Source organism: Hemisphaericaspora subhashii (assembly GCF_019202705.1).
Source record: "Hemisphaericaspora subhashii strain CBS 10753 chromosome Unknown scaffold30, whole genome shotgun sequence".
Lineage (NCBI taxonomy): Eukaryota > Fungi > Ascomycota > Pichiomycetes > Serinales > Debaryomycetaceae > Hemisphaericaspora > Hemisphaericaspora subhashii.
The window spans coordinates 1-18,987 of record NW_026057382.1 but is presented as its reverse complement, the minus strand read 5'-3'; the positions used below and the strand labels follow the sequence as shown (position 1 = coordinate 18,987).

At 34.8% G+C, this 18,987-nt stretch overlaps 10 protein-coding genes across 10 annotated transcripts; 7 read left to right on the top strand and 3 right to left on the bottom strand. All coding sequences in view use genetic code 12, as the record gives it.

The window, feature by feature from the left end:
• Nucleotides 1-715: 715 nt before the first annotated feature.
• On the top strand, nt 716-2,551 carry J8A68_005007 (uncharacterized protein; the record flags this gene model as incomplete). The annotated part of the gene is made up of 1 exon (XM_049409027.1): nt 716-2,551. One exon carries the CDS (start codon nt 716-718, stop codon nt 2,549-2,551), a length of 1,836 nt encoding a protein of 611 aa, XP_049261662.1.
• Nucleotides 2,552-2,663: 112 nt separating this feature from the next.
• Nucleotides 2,664-3,497, top strand: J8A68_005006 (uncharacterized protein; the record flags this gene model as incomplete). The annotated part of the gene is made up of 1 exon (XM_049409026.1): nt 2,664-3,497. The coding sequence occupies one exon, from the start codon at nt 2,664-2,666 to the stop codon at nt 3,495-3,497; it is 834 nt and encodes a 277-aa protein (XP_049261661.1).
• Nucleotides 3,498-3,677: 180 nt separating this feature from the next.
• J8A68_005005 (uncharacterized protein) lies at nt 3,678-3,953 on the top strand (the record flags this gene model as incomplete). The annotated part of the gene is made up of 1 exon (XM_049409025.1): nt 3,678-3,953. The coding sequence occupies one exon, from the start codon at nt 3,678-3,680 to the stop codon at nt 3,951-3,953; it is 276 nt and encodes a 91-aa protein (XP_049261660.1).
• Nucleotides 3,954-5,986: 2,033 nt separating this feature from the next.
• J8A68_005004 (uncharacterized protein) lies at nt 5,987-6,763 on the top strand (the record flags this gene model as incomplete). The annotated part of the gene is made up of 1 exon (XM_049409024.1): nt 5,987-6,763. One exon carries the CDS (start codon nt 5,987-5,989, stop codon nt 6,761-6,763), a length of 777 nt encoding a protein of 258 aa, XP_049261659.1.
• Nucleotides 6,764-7,145: 382 nt separating this feature from the next.
• J8A68_005003 (uncharacterized protein) lies at nt 7,146-8,198 on the top strand (the record flags this gene model as incomplete). The annotated part of the gene is made up of 1 exon (XM_049409023.1): nt 7,146-8,198. One exon carries the CDS (start codon nt 7,146-7,148, stop codon nt 8,196-8,198), a length of 1,053 nt encoding a protein of 350 aa, XP_049261658.1.
• A 347-nt stretch (nt 8,199-8,545) lies between these two features.
• On the bottom strand, nt 8,546-9,646 carry J8A68_005002 (uncharacterized protein; the record flags this gene model as incomplete). Its single annotated transcript, XM_049409022.1, has 1 exon — nt 8,546-9,646. The coding sequence occupies one exon, from the start codon at nt 9,644-9,646 to the stop codon at nt 8,546-8,548; it is 1,101 nt and encodes a 366-aa protein (XP_049261657.1).
• A 176-nt stretch (nt 9,647-9,822) lies between these two features.
• J8A68_005001 (mitochondrial 54S ribosomal protein uL5m) lies at nt 9,823-10,704 on the bottom strand (the record flags this gene model as incomplete). Its single annotated transcript, XM_049409020.1, has 1 exon — nt 9,823-10,704. The coding sequence occupies one exon, from the start codon at nt 10,702-10,704 to the stop codon at nt 9,823-9,825; it is 882 nt and encodes a 293-aa protein (XP_049261656.1).
• A 256-nt stretch (nt 10,705-10,960) lies between these two features.
• GLE1 (nucleoporin) lies at nt 10,961-12,469 on the top strand (the record flags this gene model as incomplete). Its single annotated transcript, XM_049409019.1, has 1 exon — nt 10,961-12,469. One exon carries the CDS (start codon nt 10,961-10,963, stop codon nt 12,467-12,469), a length of 1,509 nt encoding a protein of 502 aa, XP_049261655.1.
• A 53-nt stretch (nt 12,470-12,522) lies between these two features.
• On the bottom strand, nt 12,523-16,347 carry PDS5 (Pds5p; the record flags this gene model as incomplete). The annotated part of the gene is made up of 1 exon (XM_049409018.1): nt 12,523-16,347. One exon carries the CDS (start codon nt 16,345-16,347, stop codon nt 12,523-12,525), a length of 3,825 nt encoding a protein of 1,274 aa, XP_049261654.1.
• A 327-nt stretch (nt 16,348-16,674) lies between these two features.
• J8A68_004998 (uncharacterized protein) lies at nt 16,675-18,087 on the top strand (the record flags this gene model as incomplete). The annotated part of the gene is made up of 1 exon (XM_049409017.1): nt 16,675-18,087. The coding sequence occupies one exon, from the start codon at nt 16,675-16,677 to the stop codon at nt 18,085-18,087; it is 1,413 nt and encodes a 470-aa protein (XP_049261653.1).
• Nucleotides 18,088-18,987: the final 900 nt, after the last annotated feature.

Below are 18,987 nucleotides of genomic sequence, written 5' to 3'. Positions count from 1 at the left end.
TTGTTTCATTTCTCCTCTAAGCCAATAAAGTTTCATCTTCTTCATCAGTAGCAAATACGAAACAGTAAATCCAAATGAATCATCTCATGGCTGTAGATTAAGTTTTGTACTATTAATTATAATTGAGCAATGACAATTTTAAACGAGCGGTACACTTTCTCTCTTTCTTCCCTTTATTGTGTGAATTAATGATACAATGTAATACATAACAATATAAGAAGTAAACAATTGAATACATCAATGTGTAATACAATGTAATGCAAAGTGTGAATATGTTTAATCGTCTAATAATTTTAGAAACTATGCACACACACAGCCTAGTCTAGTCTAGTCTAAATATGTTCTATCAATGAGAAAAGAATTTGTATTAAGTTAGAATTTCTATTTATACTGTTAATTAAATAATTCTATTGTACTTATGCGTGTTTACTATAGATTTACAATGTAAAGTCTTCTATTAAGCTATTTTATAAAACATTCCTATAGTTCTAATGGATAAACTCTAATTAAACTAAAACTGAAAAAAATCAAATCAATTTTCAGGGGAAAAGAAATCTGAAACATTTTTCTTTAATACCGGAGAGTTCTTTACATTTTTCTTAACTACGAAGTGATTTAGCCACAACCCTACAAATTTTTATTCACATTTCATCATATTGCAACGAAAACGATCTCACATTCCTTTCACTACTACCTTCGTTTCTCGAATTACAAAATGCTTCAACAAAGACCTCGAGATCACAATAAATCAACCAAGAGACTACCTCCGTTACCAGAGCTTGCCTATAAAGAAATAGCCTCAAGAATACGATTAACACACGACAATATATCCAATTCAGATTTCGATTCAACTGATGATCTTTTCACATGTAATGAAAACATAATAATAGAAACTATCACTGAACTGATTAGAATGACTAATCCAAATTTACAAAGATTAAATACTCCAGAATTTTCCTTATCTTCACTCTCAGATATTTTCACTACTCCAAAATCTCAACTCGATAATACTGAGATCGATATCAACCAAATCGATGCCTTAACCCAACTGGATACGATAAAGAGAGACAGCATAAGTGAGAATAGACCACCTAATCTTACAATGTCACATTCTACAAATAAAACAGTTCCAGCTACAATGCATACATTTGATCCCGTGATATCGGATAATATAGTCGATCATAAAGAAAGGGAAGAAGAAGCACTATCATCAAAACAACTCAAACAGAAATTTAGAAAATCGCTAACTGTATTAAACAAGAAAAGTCTATCATCAGCAATAAAGCGATTTTCATCCAAAATCCCAGAGTCAAGATCCGGAGAGAAGCAAGAACAACTAGAAAATTCATATAAATCAAAAACCCCAGAATCCCTACCCCCAATCACATCACCAAACAAGAATCACCGTAAGCGAAATCCAAATCCAAAGAAATATGATTCAGTTCCAGCTACACCAAAAACAAATATGCGTTTGGATACAGAGCCCAATCACAACAACCAACCAAATAGTACTTCACCATTTTGGAAATATCATATTCTTCGATTTGGTCGAGATTTATACCTAACCACAAATCCAGGCATGAAACATATGTATTGTCGAAACGCCCCTGGGTATTATATCATAATTCTTGATCATGAACAACGAAGTCGACAACCATATCTGAAAAAAGGATTCACATTAATTTTCAAAGATACTTCAAATAAAACAAAGGATATTCCATTGATGATAATTGTTAAGAAGGCTGAAAGTGAAGGTGGTCATTTCGAATTATCAATCCCCAAGAATCGAGTGATTAAGAAAGGTGGGGCCATATGGAAAGATTGTGATGATTATAGTTTGTTTAATGGGATTGGATTCCCGAGAGAGATTGAGAATGGACAATTCCCATTTGAGAAATTGAGACAAATATATCCGGAGAATTGTTTTAGGAATTTTGAAGTGAGGGATTTAAATAAGATGAAATGGAATATTGGATCGATTCCTCGAGTTAGATCGAGTAATTTGAATAAAGTTAAACAAAAACTAACTACTCCCGCCAATGAATCTAACGAGGAAGATATTATGAAATTAAGTGGCAAGAGGAATATTTATTTCCATCAAAATTTCATCCAAGATGACAAACAACCTTCAAGATATAAACTCTCCAATCCCGAGGAAGTCTATCTATGTGATCCTGAAATTGATTTCCCACCAGTATTAGCAGTATTCAGACCTAATGACAGTCGAATCTCCAAACAATTCAAAAAATCCATCCCTAAATCCAATAAACATCATTATAAACAAAGCATGCAATCCTCATATCTAAGCATAAACGAAATAGACACCGATTATGGTACAGGAACAAACCAGAAGAAGTATTATCATGGAAGTGATGGATTATATTTCTCAAAGAATACAAAAGATGATAATCCGGATGAGAATAAATTAGGGTGGATGAACATATATGATGATCCGGAATTATTTGAGGGGACAAAGAATAGAGGAATGTTTGAATTTGTTGTAGGGATGACTGTTGCTGTTGGATTAGATAGTTTGTTACCACTTGAATAGAACACCTATTTTTTGCGACCATTTTTTGTTTAGTTGCTTTTTTGCAATCATTTTTTTCACATCTGGCGGGATCTTAGTTTCTCTTTCACTTTCACTTTCTCTTCGATAAAATATGTTACTTCTGTGGTTGTTATTATTGATTACCATCTTGTATATATCAAAAGTATCCAGTCTCCCAGATCTGTCCCAATCATGCGTCACCAACCAAAACATACCCTTCACAGGCTACAAAGTCGAATATCAACTAAACATCCGAGATTTCACCGGTGAATATCATTTATTATATTGTAATGACAACAAACTTCTCTACGATCTAAACCTAAATGAATCAATCCCCTGGACAGAACCATTAAATTTCAGCAAAACCGATCGAGCCAATACATTAATCCTAGCCAGAAGGAAAACATTCGCACTAAGAACATTTCCAATCTATTTACCAAATACATTAGTTGGATCCGTATATTATACTGATGACATAAATGGATTTGATATTCATAGTCGAGAAAATATTACTTCTAGTTTGAAATCAATTCCATTGTTGGCATCGAATGTTATTAGGAATTGGATTGAGATGACTTATAAACTAGACCTAATTTATCATGTCCCAATCCTAACCACTCCAGGAATAGACAGTAAACGATATAAGATTGGATTTTTTGAATCGAATAAAGAATTGAATAATTGGGATAAATATATTTCCATGAGTGAGGATTATAATTATAATTATGATTCTAGAGTATTGGTTAGACAAGCGGTAGATAGGGCGTTGAAGCAGATTAATTTGGTGATTGATGGGAGTAGATTGGTGAAGAGTAGGTTGAAGAATAGTGAGGTGAAGGATTGGAATGGGAAGGTTTTTTGGAAGTTGATTTTATTGTCTAAGACTTTAAAAGAACTGGCATTTCAGAATTTACTTGAAAGGATTGAAAAATCATTTCTGGTTTGATATTGTAGATTATTTAGGAAATAATAATTAATTATGTTTGGTTGTTTTTTTGGAATGGTTAAATTGTTGCAAAAAAAGATTGCAAAAAATGTTGAAGGTTGCAAACTCAAAAAAAAAATATTACATTCTACATTCTCTTTCTTCTACCAATAATCAATATATAACAACAATACTTTCAATATGTCAACCAATAAATCCATTTCAATAAAGGCCAATCCATCGAAAATCGAATTCCATGATAATGCATATGTCGAATTACCTGCACAATCAATGCTTGCCAGATTATCAAATCGTCCGGCATTTGCCGCCATGAATGGATTATTTTCATCATTCCCAGCTATAAAGATATTCACATCAAATGCAGTTCCAATCATGGTGGCTAGAGAACAAGCTAAGGAAAGAAAGAAGAAAAAAGCTGCTGAAGAGGTTAAGAATACTTTTGCTAATGAGATGTGATTTGTGGTTGTTTTTTTAAATAAATTTATATAGCTAGTTTAAAGAAAGGTTTTACAATTACATTTTAGAATCTTATTCCAATTTCAGTAGGTTTACTCTTCTAAAAAATGATAAATCTCAGCAATTTGATCTGTTGGATAATCATTACATCAATATGATGTACTCTGTTTGGGCAGCAATATCTTGGATTGGGAAAAAGATTTCCATTGACAAATGTCAAAATCTTAATATAGGTTACTTAAATCTTTTGTAGTATTTAGCCGAATCATCAAGAATTATGATCCTCTATGTTAATCTACTGAGTCTTAGGGCTTTTTAATAAAATATATTATTACTTCTCCAAACTATAGACCTTGGCGATATCACACTCTATTATCTATTACTCTTTGAATTCTGTTACTTAATAGAAAGCCTTTTAACTTCTTGGTTGCCTTTATCTTCTCTTTTGATTAAGTCTCTGATAATAAGCTTATCAAAAAGAATATGATTCATCAATTAAAATATATGTGGAATCACTTCTAATAGAAAGATAGATAAAAAATTATAGAATTTAACATGGTTTTCCAATAACTCTATTTAATTATTTATTTTTAAGCTTTTAAACCATTTCTTATAGTAGGTTGATTGCCAATTAAGGATTTTCACTGGAGTTTGATTTATCAGTCATTTGTGGAATGATTTCAAACCTAATCTTCTCCCTAATGGAATCTAATTTTTTGGAAATTGTGGTAATTTTTCCTAGTTTAATTGGTTTTGAACTGGATTGAGCATTCTAATATTACTCTAAACCCACATACCTTTGTGCACAGGTCTGTGGTTGAGCTCACTTCACCATTTCAGTTAATATCTGGTTGCCGCTTGTATATTTTGGATAAATATTGTTTATTAATTTTTCCTAGGAATCTTTGTGTCAAAGTACCACATTTTTTCTCTGAAAACTTAAAACTTACTCTATCGAATTAATTTCATGAAATCTTAATTTTTCGGCATATTCGAATATATCGTTATTCTATCAAACTTTAAATTATTCATTGATTATATAAAGATCATGCAACAGAATCGTATAGTCTCCTCGTGGGAAGCCAATTAAAACTCTGTCCTATAGTTCCCTCACATGTCTCAAGTGTAAATATTTCTAAAATCTTTTTCTTGGCGACATATTGACAACCTCCTCTTCACTTAATAGAAAGATGACTTATTGGGCTTAAGGGCCCCAGCTTAGTTAGCTTAGTTAAATTCTTCACTTAGCACTATTGACAGACTCTACATTGTATCCCCAGTGATACACAAAGTATTCTTCAGTTATCATTCATTTTATTTCTCTAATCCTCTATACTACACAAACTATTTAAGATTTCACAAAAATTAAACCGAGTTTATAGCAAATAACCAATATTAGGGATAAGCGATTAGTCATTTTAACTCTTAAACTTAATCCCTAAATTTTACAGACCTCTGAACATTCTTGAAAGTTAGGTTGTTCTATTTGCCTTTAGCGGTGTAATACCTATATAAAACGAATGGCGTGACTATACGATAACACTCAAATAAACTTTATAATTTCAAGATTTCACTTTGAGGGATCTTCATTTAGGAGTGACCAGCTGACGTTCGACCCCGTAATCTTCCCACATATGCTGAGATATCCCTTCTCGCAAGGACTTGAAATCATACTCTTAAGATAATTGGTAAGATGCCACACAGAGGACACAAAGTATAAATACCCCTTTATTTGACTTTCCTTTGGCTATTTGGGCAGACAATATAATTTACTCTTTTTCAAATTTCAAACAAAAGCCGAAATCATGATGTATTCCTACATTCTAGCAATGTGTTTGCTTATCCATCACGTCATCGCATATGATGTATCAGACTACTATTTTCAAGTTGGAGGAGAATACGACAATTACATTATGATTACCGAGACAGGACTCTTGTCCCTAATTGACTTAGATTCTATTATTTGTAGTAGCATAGAAAACAATAATCTCATATATATCGAAAGCAACTTCCAACCAACTGGGCAATTTATTATGAATGGTTTGTTTAATTATGGAGACTTCCATATTATATCATCGGTTCTGCCTGTGTCTTTTAGTTTTAGTTTTATCCACAACGAGAAAACAATTACCATAGCAGCTGCCAAGAAGGGCGATTTGGATGTAACAGCTGGCAGCCTTAGTAACTTTCTGGATATGTATCTTGTCAATGTCGTTTTCGGGGCCGGCTCGGGTTATAATTTTGGTCGGTGGTGTGTTGATGGATCCGAAATGAATGTAGATACCGTTTTTTGGGCAGATCCATCGTGCATGATCCTTCATCAAAGTTTCTTTGAAATGACATTTGTGCCAGAAGGCACGATATGCTTGGACGAATCCGTGATCTTAGCTGCCAACCCCAAAGGGACTCCCATGGTTGCTGGATTTGGCGGAAATAATGTAATCAAAGTAGGCAATGCTGATACTGACGGAATATCATACGATTCAACCCTTTTAAGAATAGGTGATTACCAATTTGAAATTGGACCTGGGTATGACTTTGATAAATTCTCATTCGAAAATGACCAATCTGAAGCCAATGTACTAGTCATCTCGTATCCTGATCCTGCGGGAAATGGCTTGGGACATGAGTGCCCCTGTGAATGTGATTTTGACATCTTACCAGAAAGAGCTCCACAAGAGGAAGACTTCAAGACACCCAGTGATGATGAAGGTTCAACTACCCAAGGATATCCAGAGACAGAAGAAACCACCGCGCAAGTTGAACCTAATACCGAAGAAGACACTGAATGTTATATATTAAATATGTGAGGGGAAAGCTTGTGCAAACTATAAACTGAACTAATCTAGACTTAATTATTTTTATATCTAATATATATATCTTTTCTCGAATACTAAACTACACTGAAACTTGGGGGAATTGGACTGATATTTATAATGCTTAGGAAGGAGTTGGTCTAAATTCTGCCAAGACACAAAGAGTCTACTAAACAAGGACAACGACGCGTCATGGACCAATGCGTAAGCTGAAGGAACGATTGCCAATGCCAAGACGTCCAGCTACTGACCTAATGGACACGCTGAATAAACAACAAGCCAAGGCCACTATCAGAGACCGCCTTCTAATTGCCAAGGACTCAACACCTTATCATAGAATGGCCATAACACCGAAACTACCGAATACTTTAGCACCATGGAACCCGATACAGAAGAAGACACTGAAACGACCGAAACCTTTAGCACGCAAGAAGCTAATACCGAAAACGACCCTGAAACGACTGAATATTTTAGCACGTTGGAATCAAGCGAGACATTTGTTGAATCGGACACAACAGAATTCGAAACATCGGAAGCTGACGAACTGAGTACAGAGGAATCAAGAGATACAGACTCCGAATCAACCGAGAATCCAGCAGAATCAAGCGGAGCGGAATTTAAAACCGCAGAAGCTGACATAACATCTGAATCAAGCGGCCCAGAGTGGGAGTCCACAGAGATATTTGTAGAAGGGAGTACTGCTGAATCCGAGACATTCAATACCGACTTAGAACCTGAATCAACCACACCCCACTCAAGCGAGACAGAGATTGACTCCACCGAGGCTTTTATTGAATCAACTAGTACTGAGCCGGAAACATCAGAAACCTACTTACCAGAATCCGGTGACGAATCATCTTCAGAGTGTTCCAGTATGGACTCCGAAACTAAGGATCCTTCGCATATTAGTCCAGAATCGACTATATTGGAATCAAGCAATGTTCCACTAACCGATACTAGTTCCCGTTGCAACAACAACGATTCAAGTGCTTGGAGTAAGCCGTGTGTTGCTAGTTCTACCAAAACGAGAACGGACAAGACTGTGTCAACGAAGACAGTGGAAACCACTTTCATGATTCTGACCACGCATGAGAAAGTAACATGTTCTGGGGTGGTGACTACCATTCCCATTACAGTTGCCAGTACTATTACACTTACGATTGATCTAGATGAAGAATCTAGTCATGGTACCATTGCAGCTGATGGTAGTCAAGGAAGCGCACTTCAGTTGAGCTCAGTTGCAACTTCTACCCAAGGAAGAGCACCTCAATCAAGCTCGGTGACAACGTCTATCCCAGAAGCTAATGAACCTTTGAGTTATCAAATGGTCATTGACACGCCTTTTGCTGGTATTGGGATTAGAATGGAAAGCGCATCCTTTATGATGGAAATTTTGTTTGGAATCATCCTACTATCAGTTGTTTATTAATTTAAATATATTTTTAATCTAAGTATGTTTTTTAGTTCTTTTATTCAAATAGATCAAATAGTCTAATCAGTTATGACTAATTTAATTTACAACTACCTACGGACATCTTTATATTATTCAGTCTGAGCGACGTTTCCTGTTTAAATATTTTCCCAACAACTTGTTTGAACTTTCCGACAGTTCTTGTTCGTCCCTTTAGGTTCATAGAAATGGTTAGCACTTCGTATTGAGTTGTTGTCTAACCTTTCCTCGTGTAGGAAGTAGACAACCCCCATTCATATATATTATTCAATTGTTGTTATATAAAATACTTCCATTTTGATATGGCTTCCCTTTCTTCAATTCCATTAGTCCCACTCCTCTAAATCATCCATTTTTGCAGCCTTCTCAAAGTCTTGTTGTCGTTTTTGTTGAATCATCTCCATAAAGTTTTGATCCTCCTCGAAATCAGAAAAATCATATATGATATCCGCATCCTCAAGCTTCGTACCGGAATCCACAAACTTCTTCTCTTCCTTTATGTGTACATCATACTCCTCCTCTTCCTCGACCTCGTGGTCCTCTTCATCATAATCATCGATACCTTCGTCATCCGCGACATCATCCCAGCCAATTCTATTTCGTGGCTTCTGAAAGGACATTGCCTCGGTCTCTTCTCGTGGAGTGTGCATATATTCGAAATGAGTAGACGTCATTGGGAGAATTCGGGGAAGGGGTCTACTATTGCTTCTTCGATCTTTAGAAATCAACAACTGTCGTATTTTGGATTGGGTGGAATTAGTCGTTGTGAAATGCGAAGTATTTGCAGCAGATCGGATTATCTTGTTAGGTTTGAGTGATTCGCCAGACGTCTTTGTTATAATTGATGAGTTAGCAGCTTGTGATGGTTCAGACTGTTTCGGAAGGACTTGAGCACCGTTCTTGTGCTTGATGGTTTTCTTTCGTATTCCTAATGCTGGTGCACTGGTCCTAATTAAAGGTTGACTAAGCTTGAGAGAACGAGATGCCTTCAAAGATTGACCATTGGTTCGTCCTGAACCTGCTTTAATTATTCTCGTTGGAGGCGATATTAACTTTGTCGGCTGCCGTCGCTGCTGCTGTTGTGATTCCACTTGTGTCGAAGACCTCTTTGTAAAAGCCTTCGAAATATCTCGTTCACTAGTCTGTAAAAACCCCTGAATCTGGATAATGAACTTCCCGCCTGGCAATACAAACTCATTATCATCCTTCAATAACGTGTCTAATATATATGGAATCTGTTTATCACGTATAAAATCAGCACCAATTAATATTTTTGAATCATTGAGTATTTCTAATTTACTATTAAATTCATAGAATTTTAGGAAACCATCATTCCATTTTTTGTCTTTTTGTTTTATTCTATCTGAATAGAGGATTTCATATTCGTGTACTATAGAAATCTCCGAGGGTTGGTCTTGTTGGGTCATGTAAGTTTCTAGCTCGAATGATACTGACGGAATAAGGTTGTTTGTAGAATATTTTTTATGTTTATGTTTTTGGGAAAAACGGGTACTGTATAGAGGAAGCGCAGGGCATGAAATATTCGTATCTACATTGTTAGATTAATTTATATACAATTAATTATATACATGTGGTTGTCATTTTATTCTTGAGAATTCTTTGAAGGATTATAGAATGGGAAACCAAGTCCACTCAACAATATTCTTGCTTGTTCATCAGTTCTAGCAGTTGTTTTAAAAGTAACATCAAATCCACATAAGCTTGGGAATAATTCTTGATAATGTTCAATTTCAGGAAAGAGTGAAACATCTTCTGCTGTTAACCCAAATGAAATGTTCCCATGACAATCACCAGAAGTATTTTTAATCCCTTTAAAAGCTCTAATTCTTGGTAATACCAATTCAGTCAAAGTACTTATAAATTGTGAAAGATCTAAGCCAGTTAAAACAGATTTCCCACCACATTCTTTCCCATGTCTAATCTTCCAAGGTAAGATATTTGCTTTTGCACGAATTTGTTTTGGTTTAACATTTGTTATTTGAGAAAGTTGTAATCTTGTAGAAATATTCAAATGTGGAAGTTCTAAAGCCTTTTTATTGAAAGCCATTACAACAATTTCAGTTACTTCTGGAATATTCTCATGGGAAATTGGTAATATATCTTTAGCACTACGATTACCTCCCTTTATCTTTCTTAATGGACGGAATAATTTATAAGGAGAATCCGTACCCCATGATTTTTTGGTTGCACCTTTAATTACTTTAGCTTCATGGTCATATAATTGTAATAACAAGTCTGATTTTAAAGTATTGTTATAATAATCAACTAATCTATCTTGAGAATATTCAGTTGGTTTATATTTAACTGATCTAATGTCATCTTTAGGTATCAAGAGATCTTTATAACCTGGTTTTAATTTAGATTTTTCAACCTTGACTAAATGATGGACAGGATGGACAGTTGAATAACCCTTTCCCAGCACTGGTGCAGAACGGGAGAACTGACGAATGAATGCTTTGCTCATAGTAGTAGAATTACCTGACACTGTGTCTTCTGTCGTCAGGATAAATTTATCAAATCAAAAATCCTCTGAAAAATTTTTGTTTGATGTGAAACAAAATTATTGAATACTCAAATTTACTCTTAGAATTAAATTCTTTGGTGTAAATTACATCACTAACTAAATAATCGCATCTATGTTTATTCATTTTCTTCATATCTTTAAATCATACTTCATCATCTATTACCAACGTTTATAAGTAGCAAGAACATACAAAGAAATGAGATTCGGTCTTCCAGATGACTTTGAGATATACGTTGATACTCACCCACATCCCATTCCAAGTATACAAGCAACAACAACTCCCAATGAATTGATTCAACATGTTCAAATATCTCAATTAATCCCACAAAGGGCGGCATCACCAATTGCATTTCAATTTTCACAAGTATACGATGCAATTGAGGATTATGCTACACAATTAATCCAGATGAAAGAAATGGAAGAGACTAATAGAAGAGCGCTACTTACGGAAAAGGTTAATTTACATAATAAAAAAGCAGAAGTTAATATTGCATCATTGGTTGATAAAACACTGAATAATCTAAAGGTACAGAATGAACATATTCAAAGAGTGATATTTGTTGAAAAGGAGAGAATACGTCGAGAGGAGGAACGAAGACGTCAAGAGGAGGAAGAACGAAGACGTAGAGAAGAAGAAGAACGAAAGCGCCGAGAAGAAGAAGCACGTAAACGTCGTGAAGAAGAAGAAAAGAAACGAAAGGAAGAAGAAGCTAGACGCAAAGCTAAAGAAGAAGAAGAAAAACGGAAACAGTTGGAATTACAACAGAAGAAACAACAACAGGAAGAATTGAAGAGGAAAGCAGAATTACAAAAACAAAAGCAAACTGAATCATTGACTGATTTTGGTAGGATTGAGAAGGAATTTTGGAAATATAAAAAAGATATTGCTGATATCAAGAAGGATATAGTGGAAAAGGTAAATTCAAATAAAGAATTAAAGAAGAATGTGAATGCTTTTAGAAGAAAAATGAACCCCAAATTCGGACAGCTTTCAAAGTCCTTAAGACAATGTAGAAAAGTAAGCAATGAAGTAGTAGAAATGGTGCAGATGACAAAGAATATTGATCTCGCATATAAATGGGTCTTAAATTTTATTGCTAAGGCAATAATAGATCAAGCAGAGACGGAAATTATAGTCCGCTCTGCTTCAGCAATACCATTAGCAAAACTAACATATACTTTATTGACAACTTTCCCAGAATTTGATTATTTTCTTACAGCAAGATTTGTCAAGAAATGCCCATGTATAATTGGATATACTCGTCTGATTGACACAGAAGAAGGACGTCAACAAATGGGTTGGAAAAAGAAAGATGATAAATGGGAAGATTCTGCAGCATATGATGAAAGAGTTTCCGGGATATGCACTCTATGGGCAGTGATGACTCGTTTGACTGATTATCAACAACTTCCACATTATTCTTTTGAAGCATCTTGGCACTTCTTGGCCAGAATTGCAAACACAAATCGTCAACTACTAATGAATACCCATTTTTCACTTTTATGTAGTTGGTGGGAAGCTGCTGCTGTTCAATTTTTACAAAAATATGGAAGACAGGGTGCTAAATTGATGTCACTTATTTCTCAAGACTTAATCTTACTGGTTGCAGATAGGAAGTTTCCTTCTGCAACTAGATTTAGCACATTTGGTGACGATTGGTCAGAAACTGGGAAACTCAACAGTATTGCCGAAATGGATCCTTAAATTACATCTACATAACAATAGTAAAAAATACACTAATATATACTTCAATTAAATCACTCTTCGTAATCAACATCACTTTCTGAATCTGAACTTCTCTCTTCATAATTCACTTTCCCTCTTGTTCTCACACTCTTTTTACGAACAACAACCTTTTCTGACTTTTCCTTTGGTTTGCTTTGTTTCTTGACCACCACTGGTTTGATTTTTTGTTTCTTTGAAGTATGCCCCGAATTCTCAGTTGGTAACAACTTTCTTTTATTCCCAACATTCAAAGTCTTCCTTATGAAATTTATAAGCTTGATTTGAATCTCTTCAGGAATGAAAACCCTGGCCACAATCGATTGTGCTTCTTTAGGAGATGCCATAGGAGCATATATATCAGTAGGCAACTTGATCTTACCTTGCCAAGTTTGAATGGGCCAATTCTTATAATCGCTATACTCCTTAATTACCAACTGAGCCAATTCTGAAATTCTATATAAATTCAATACAGTTTCCGATAATTCATCTTCTTCATACATGGATGTAGCAAGTGTGGCATCTCGATGTTGTTTGATCCTGCTGGCTAAATAGTACAACAATGAAATACTATCGGACTTTGCAATCAACGTCACGAAATAAGTTAAACAGATAGTGGCAAACTTGTAGGCATTAGTCTTACTTTCATCGTTACCTCTATTAGCCTGACTTAAAGCGAGGTATTGCTCATGATGGGCCAATATGTGAATCAATCTAACCAATGATCTCTCAAACTTGATATTCTTCTTGGCCTCCAGACGTTTGAAAGCAGAAGTAATCGATATCGTAGCATTATTCTTCAATTCCGGAGTTGGCTCAAAACTGGCAAAGAATAAAAGTGCCAAAAATCTTTCAGAAATAAGTTCATTCGAAAGTTTTCTTTGTAAACTAATCATAAATCTAGACCTAACATCATAATTATCATCATTTAATAAAAATGTCATTCTTCTAAGACTGGCTGATAGTAATGTTTCACTAAAGACTGGGATTTGGGCTAATTTCAAAAGATACAATCCGGCGGATAATCTTAATTTCAGCTTGAATGGTTCTGGAGTAGGATATGTTGCAGATCCCTTTTTGATGATTTCTCCATTATTACCCACATATGACATTAATAACTTGATAACAGGTTGGGCTTTACTCTTAGCTTCTTCTTTTTCTTCGGAAGTCATATTTTCTTCTTGGAACCCTTTCAAACTATTCGTGAGTAATCTGATTGCAAGTAGCTTCTCATATAAGGTTGAATATAATTTATAATTATCATCTAGTTCATCCTCAGCAATCCAAGTTTGATCATCCTTAATTTCATCTCGATTAATACCTCTATTCTTTAAGAATATCTCCTTGACAATAAGCGCAGTTATATCCTCTTCATATCTAGTCACACATAAGCGGTCAACAACAAACAACTCAGCAATAGTACTCAAATGAGTAGCAAATTTTTCATGCTCAAGATCCAATGGATAGATTTGCTCAAATACTTCTGAAGCAAGCAGTTCTTTAGATTCACTTAATCCCAAAATCTTTACTGCATATCGTGCTTCCCTTGGGGTTCCATCTATGGCAATCTTTTTCAATGCTTCACAGAATGAAATTGCACGGGGGAATAAGTCAGGATATTTCTTGACAAAATGATAGATGGTTTTCAAAGTGTTTGATTTGGGGCCGCCATCTTGTCTTTGTTCAATTATTAAACTGGTTAATTCTCTCACATGAAATTTGAACACATCGGGAATAGCCAATGAAATTTGTTGAAGCAATTCATTTGAGACTGGATTATATTGATTTGTCAAATCTTTGGAACATTTGATTAATTCAACCACGTTGGATTTGTTATATAACAAAACAGAAGACCTTAATAACAAAAGCTTAATGTTATAAACCATCTCCAGGGTGTTTATCATAGTTCTATCTCCTTCTAATCTTATATTCTTAGGTTCACTCAATTTCTTAAACAATTCCTTCATTGAATTCTTAACAGTATTAAAGTCAGATTCTGGAGAAATACACATTCTTATCAAATACATGAATCGAGATCTATTCAATTTGAATAAACGTTCAAGACATGCAAATGTGGAATGTCCTTCTGGAAACGAAACACAAAACCAATTGATTATTTTATCCAACTTCACTAATGTACTCTTCTGTTCCATGGCATTACCTTCATTGTTTTCTTTGTTATCTGTAATGGAGACTTGTTTATTATAAGTGTCGGCAATCTCCAAAAATGTAGTCAATACTTTAGACACTTGTTGTTGTCTCTTATTAATTGCCACGAAAGATTCTTTTCCCTTTTCATCCAAACCAGAATAAAGTCTAAGTAATCGATTAACTCTCTTTGTTGAATCATTTTCAGAAATTGGTGCCAAATAATCAAAGAGACATAAGTCAACAATAGCAGTTATATCCTTGTCATTAATATAAACAAGAGATAAAATTTGATTAGGTATAGTTTTGATTATTTTATCCAATTCTTTACTTTCTTCGTCATTTGAAAACGTAATTTCATTTCCATTATCCTCTAAATGCTTCTCGTAATAATCATAAAGTGAACCTAACAATCTAATGGCGCTATTTCTTATGGCGTGACTTCTTTCTCTAATCAATTGGAACAAAGTTTGCAAAACACTGGTATTAATGACATTAGCCGTTAATTTTGGCAATGGGACCTGTTCAAGACTGGAAATTGCAGTCGCTCTGACTTTTTCTTCAGTATCAAGAAGGCACTTCTTCAAACAAGTAGAGAAAGCCAGATTAACCTCAGTGGTAGTATATATATTTGAGGATATGATTGGAGCGAATTTCTTTATCCAACTTGCTCTTACATCCGGTGAGATGTCAGAAGTTTTCTTTAACCAATTAGTCCAAGTTTGTTGATTTACCACAAAGAAGTTGGCCTTTGCATCTGAACAACTCAACATGTCACCAATCGTTTCCGTGGCCATTATTCGGATCTTCTCGTCATCGGCGTTCAATTCATCATCAATAAGAGTCATTACTGAAGTTAAGATCTGGGGTATAAATCTCCAAAGTTGAACACAGAGTCGATGGATCATTTTCAAGTTTTCCATACTTTTGGAAGAGTTGCGGATCTTTTCTTCTTCATCTTCTTCTGTCGCGACTGAACTATCATACAAGATTTCTGAAAAGTATTGTGCAACCAAACGAGACATTCTATCAATATTACTTTCACATATAGCCAATGAAAAATTAAATGCTGGACTTGAAATATGTCCATTGACTAATTTATTTGGTTCATGAATTAAGAATTTATTCAATATCGATTTAACGACATTGTGAGGTACAATATCAGCTTCAGATACAACTTCAGAAAGAATATCACTAATCAAATTCTCCAATTCTGTAGGGAATTCGTTTGCTTTAGTCAACCCATAAAATGTTTCAAAAATAGATTCAATTAAAACTTCAGAATCAGGAACATCAGTAATCAAAACCATAGATTTCGCTTCCACCAACCTCTTCAACAAATAACAATGTTGTTGAAAATGAGAATTCTTCCTATCCCCTAATCGTTTAAATTGTCGAATAAAAGCCTTAAAAATCTCAGATAATTGTTCAGCAGTATATGGAGCATCAGGAGCACTTAGTCTTAAGATATCAGCAACACAACTACAGGCATAGATTTGTACTCCAACATTTGTATGCGATAATAATTTCTTATTGATTAATGCTGTTTGAATTGGTTGTAAACTTTTAAGATCAACAGTATCAAGGGTACTAAGTTCATCATTAAGAGTTTGAAGTCGATATAATAATTCTTTATTGGAAATTGGATCTTTAACACTGGGGACTAACAGTTTGTTAAACTGTAATGTGGGATCTTGAGATCGATTGGTCATTTGCTTGTTGTTGTTAACTTATAGAGTAAGGAAGGGGAAGAGTTAATGTGTTTTTGTTTATTTGAAAGAAAAAAATATGAGGAATGAGACGCGTCCGAATTTGATTCAAACACGCCAGAACAAAAATACAGGTTAGGATTTTACAGATTAGATCAAACCAGAATTTTTGCAGATTATCCCCCCAAGGATACGGCACTTGCAGGTTATCTCCAACTCCCCATCCGGTTACCAATATCCTCCCAATTCCTCACATTTTTATTCAAAGAAACCCCTAGATCTCTTCCTTCGACAATCATTACTACATAGACAGATAGACAGATAGACACAATGGTAAACTACGAGATAATTGATCTGTTCCAGACTAAAGGAATTGTCAATCAAAGGGTTTGTTTCGAAGTACCATTACAATACAACAACAGCAAAGATCTGACTACAATTAAAGTAGCTATCAACATTACTCAAAAATATGATGAATCACTCTTCCAATCAGGATCTGCAGCCGCTTTGGACAAGATAGTTCTCCCCCAGAACCCAAAATTGATTGTTTATCTCCAAGGAGGTCCCGGATATCCTTGTCAAGTACCCACTTCCAACTCAGGTAAGGAGAAAGTACTCTTGGAAAGGGGATATCAGATTGTATTCCTTGACCAAAGAGGTACTGGATTAAGTACTCCCATTGAAGGTGATTCCTTTGAGGAATTGGTCCGGAAACGCTACAACGACGATTATTCCGTCGAGAATCAACTTGAATATATCTTAAATTTCCGGGCTGATAGTATTGTAGAAGATTTGGAGGTTATTCGTAAGGAATTGATTCCAAATCAGAAATGGTCTCTCTTGGGACAATCATATGGTGGATTTATTACTTTTGCTTATCTTTCCAAATATTCACAATCTTTAAAGGAGGTTTTAATCACGGGAGGAATTCCACCTATTGGGTTTAGTGTTGATGAGATTTATCAAGCAACTTATGAACGGACAAAAGAGAGGAATGTTCATTATTATAATAAATTCCCGCAAGATAAAGCTAAGGTAGCTGCTATTTGTCAATATCTTTCCACCACTAGGGTTATATTACCCAATGAAGGTATTTTATCCGTAGAAAGATTCCAACAATTGGGATTAATATTTGGTGCAACTGGAGGTACTGATAGATTACATGAAATTGTCACGAAATTCTATTATGATCTCCAATTTGGACAACCAACTTATCAAATCCTTAATACCATCCAAAACGAATTGGGATTTGATACCAATGTTATCTATGCGTTGTTTCAAGAAGCCATTTATTGTGATGGTAATATCGAACTGCCAACAAATTGGGGTGCCAACAGATTAAGAAACATCGAAGGTAATGAGAAATTTATCAAGAATGACCATGAAGTCTATTTCACGGGTGAAATGGTTTATAAATCTATGTTTGAAGATTATAGTGAATTACGTAAGTTCAAAAACTTGGCTGATCGATTACATCAAAATACAAAATGGAGCCGCTTGTATGATGTTGAGCATTTGAAGACTGTTGACTGGAACAAAGTTCCTGTTGTTGCTGCCACATATTTCGATGATCAATATGTTGATTTTGGTTTAAGTAGGGAAGCTAAGAAACGTGCATTCAACAACAATGGAAATTTGAAACAATATATCACGAGTGAACATTTCCATAATGGACTTAGAGCTGATCCTGAAAAGGTATTAGGAGCATTGTTTACTTTACTTGATAACGGCGATTTAGATTAAGTAGTGGTGATCATAGACAAGTGCAAAAGAGATATTCGGGACATGGTTTTACCTCTTTATTTATGTCCATACATCTACTAAAACAATAAAAAATATTTCTTCTAAGTAACTTCGTTCGTGGGTATCGAGGGGAATATGACAAACCGAAAATTGGGTGAAATCGCATTTTTTGGTAACATGTCTACGAAGTTTACAAACAAAAATGCACAAATTTGTAACTTTTAATGCCCAGAAAACAAGCGCTGTCTCTCTTTGTATCTTCATAAATTGCTAAGGCGTTCCTCATGGATTGGAATAGGTATTGACCTCTCAGAAAGAAGAAGTAGCACATGAAGCCTTTTTTTGGAATTATTCAAGCCATTTGGAACAAACAGAAAATCAATAACCGATCCGATATGTCATGCATAACCATATGTATATCATACATATAGTCCATGCATTAACTCCGTAACATGCATAAACTTATACAACCACAATATCGAAGGTTGTGGCAAATTACTTATTTATTATTAAATTGCGCTTTTTTTTTGTGAGTAGCTTATGGTTGCAAAAAATGTCGCACACCCGTTGATAAAGACAAGAGGAGGATCACCTTTACAAGCGGGACACGTATAATTCATGCATTAACTCCGTAACTTACATAAACTTATAAACCACAATATCGAAGGTTGTGGCAAATTACTTATTATGAAATTGCGCTTATTTTGTGAGTAGCTTATGGTTGCAAAAAATGTCGCACACACCCGTTGACAAAGAAGAGAGGAGGATCACCTTTCTTAACTGGACACATAAATAGTTTATGCATAAACTTATGCAGCCACAATATCGAAGGTTGTGGCAAGTAACTTATTGCTCATTTAATGGTTGCAAAAAATGTCGCACACCTGTTGGTGAAAAGAG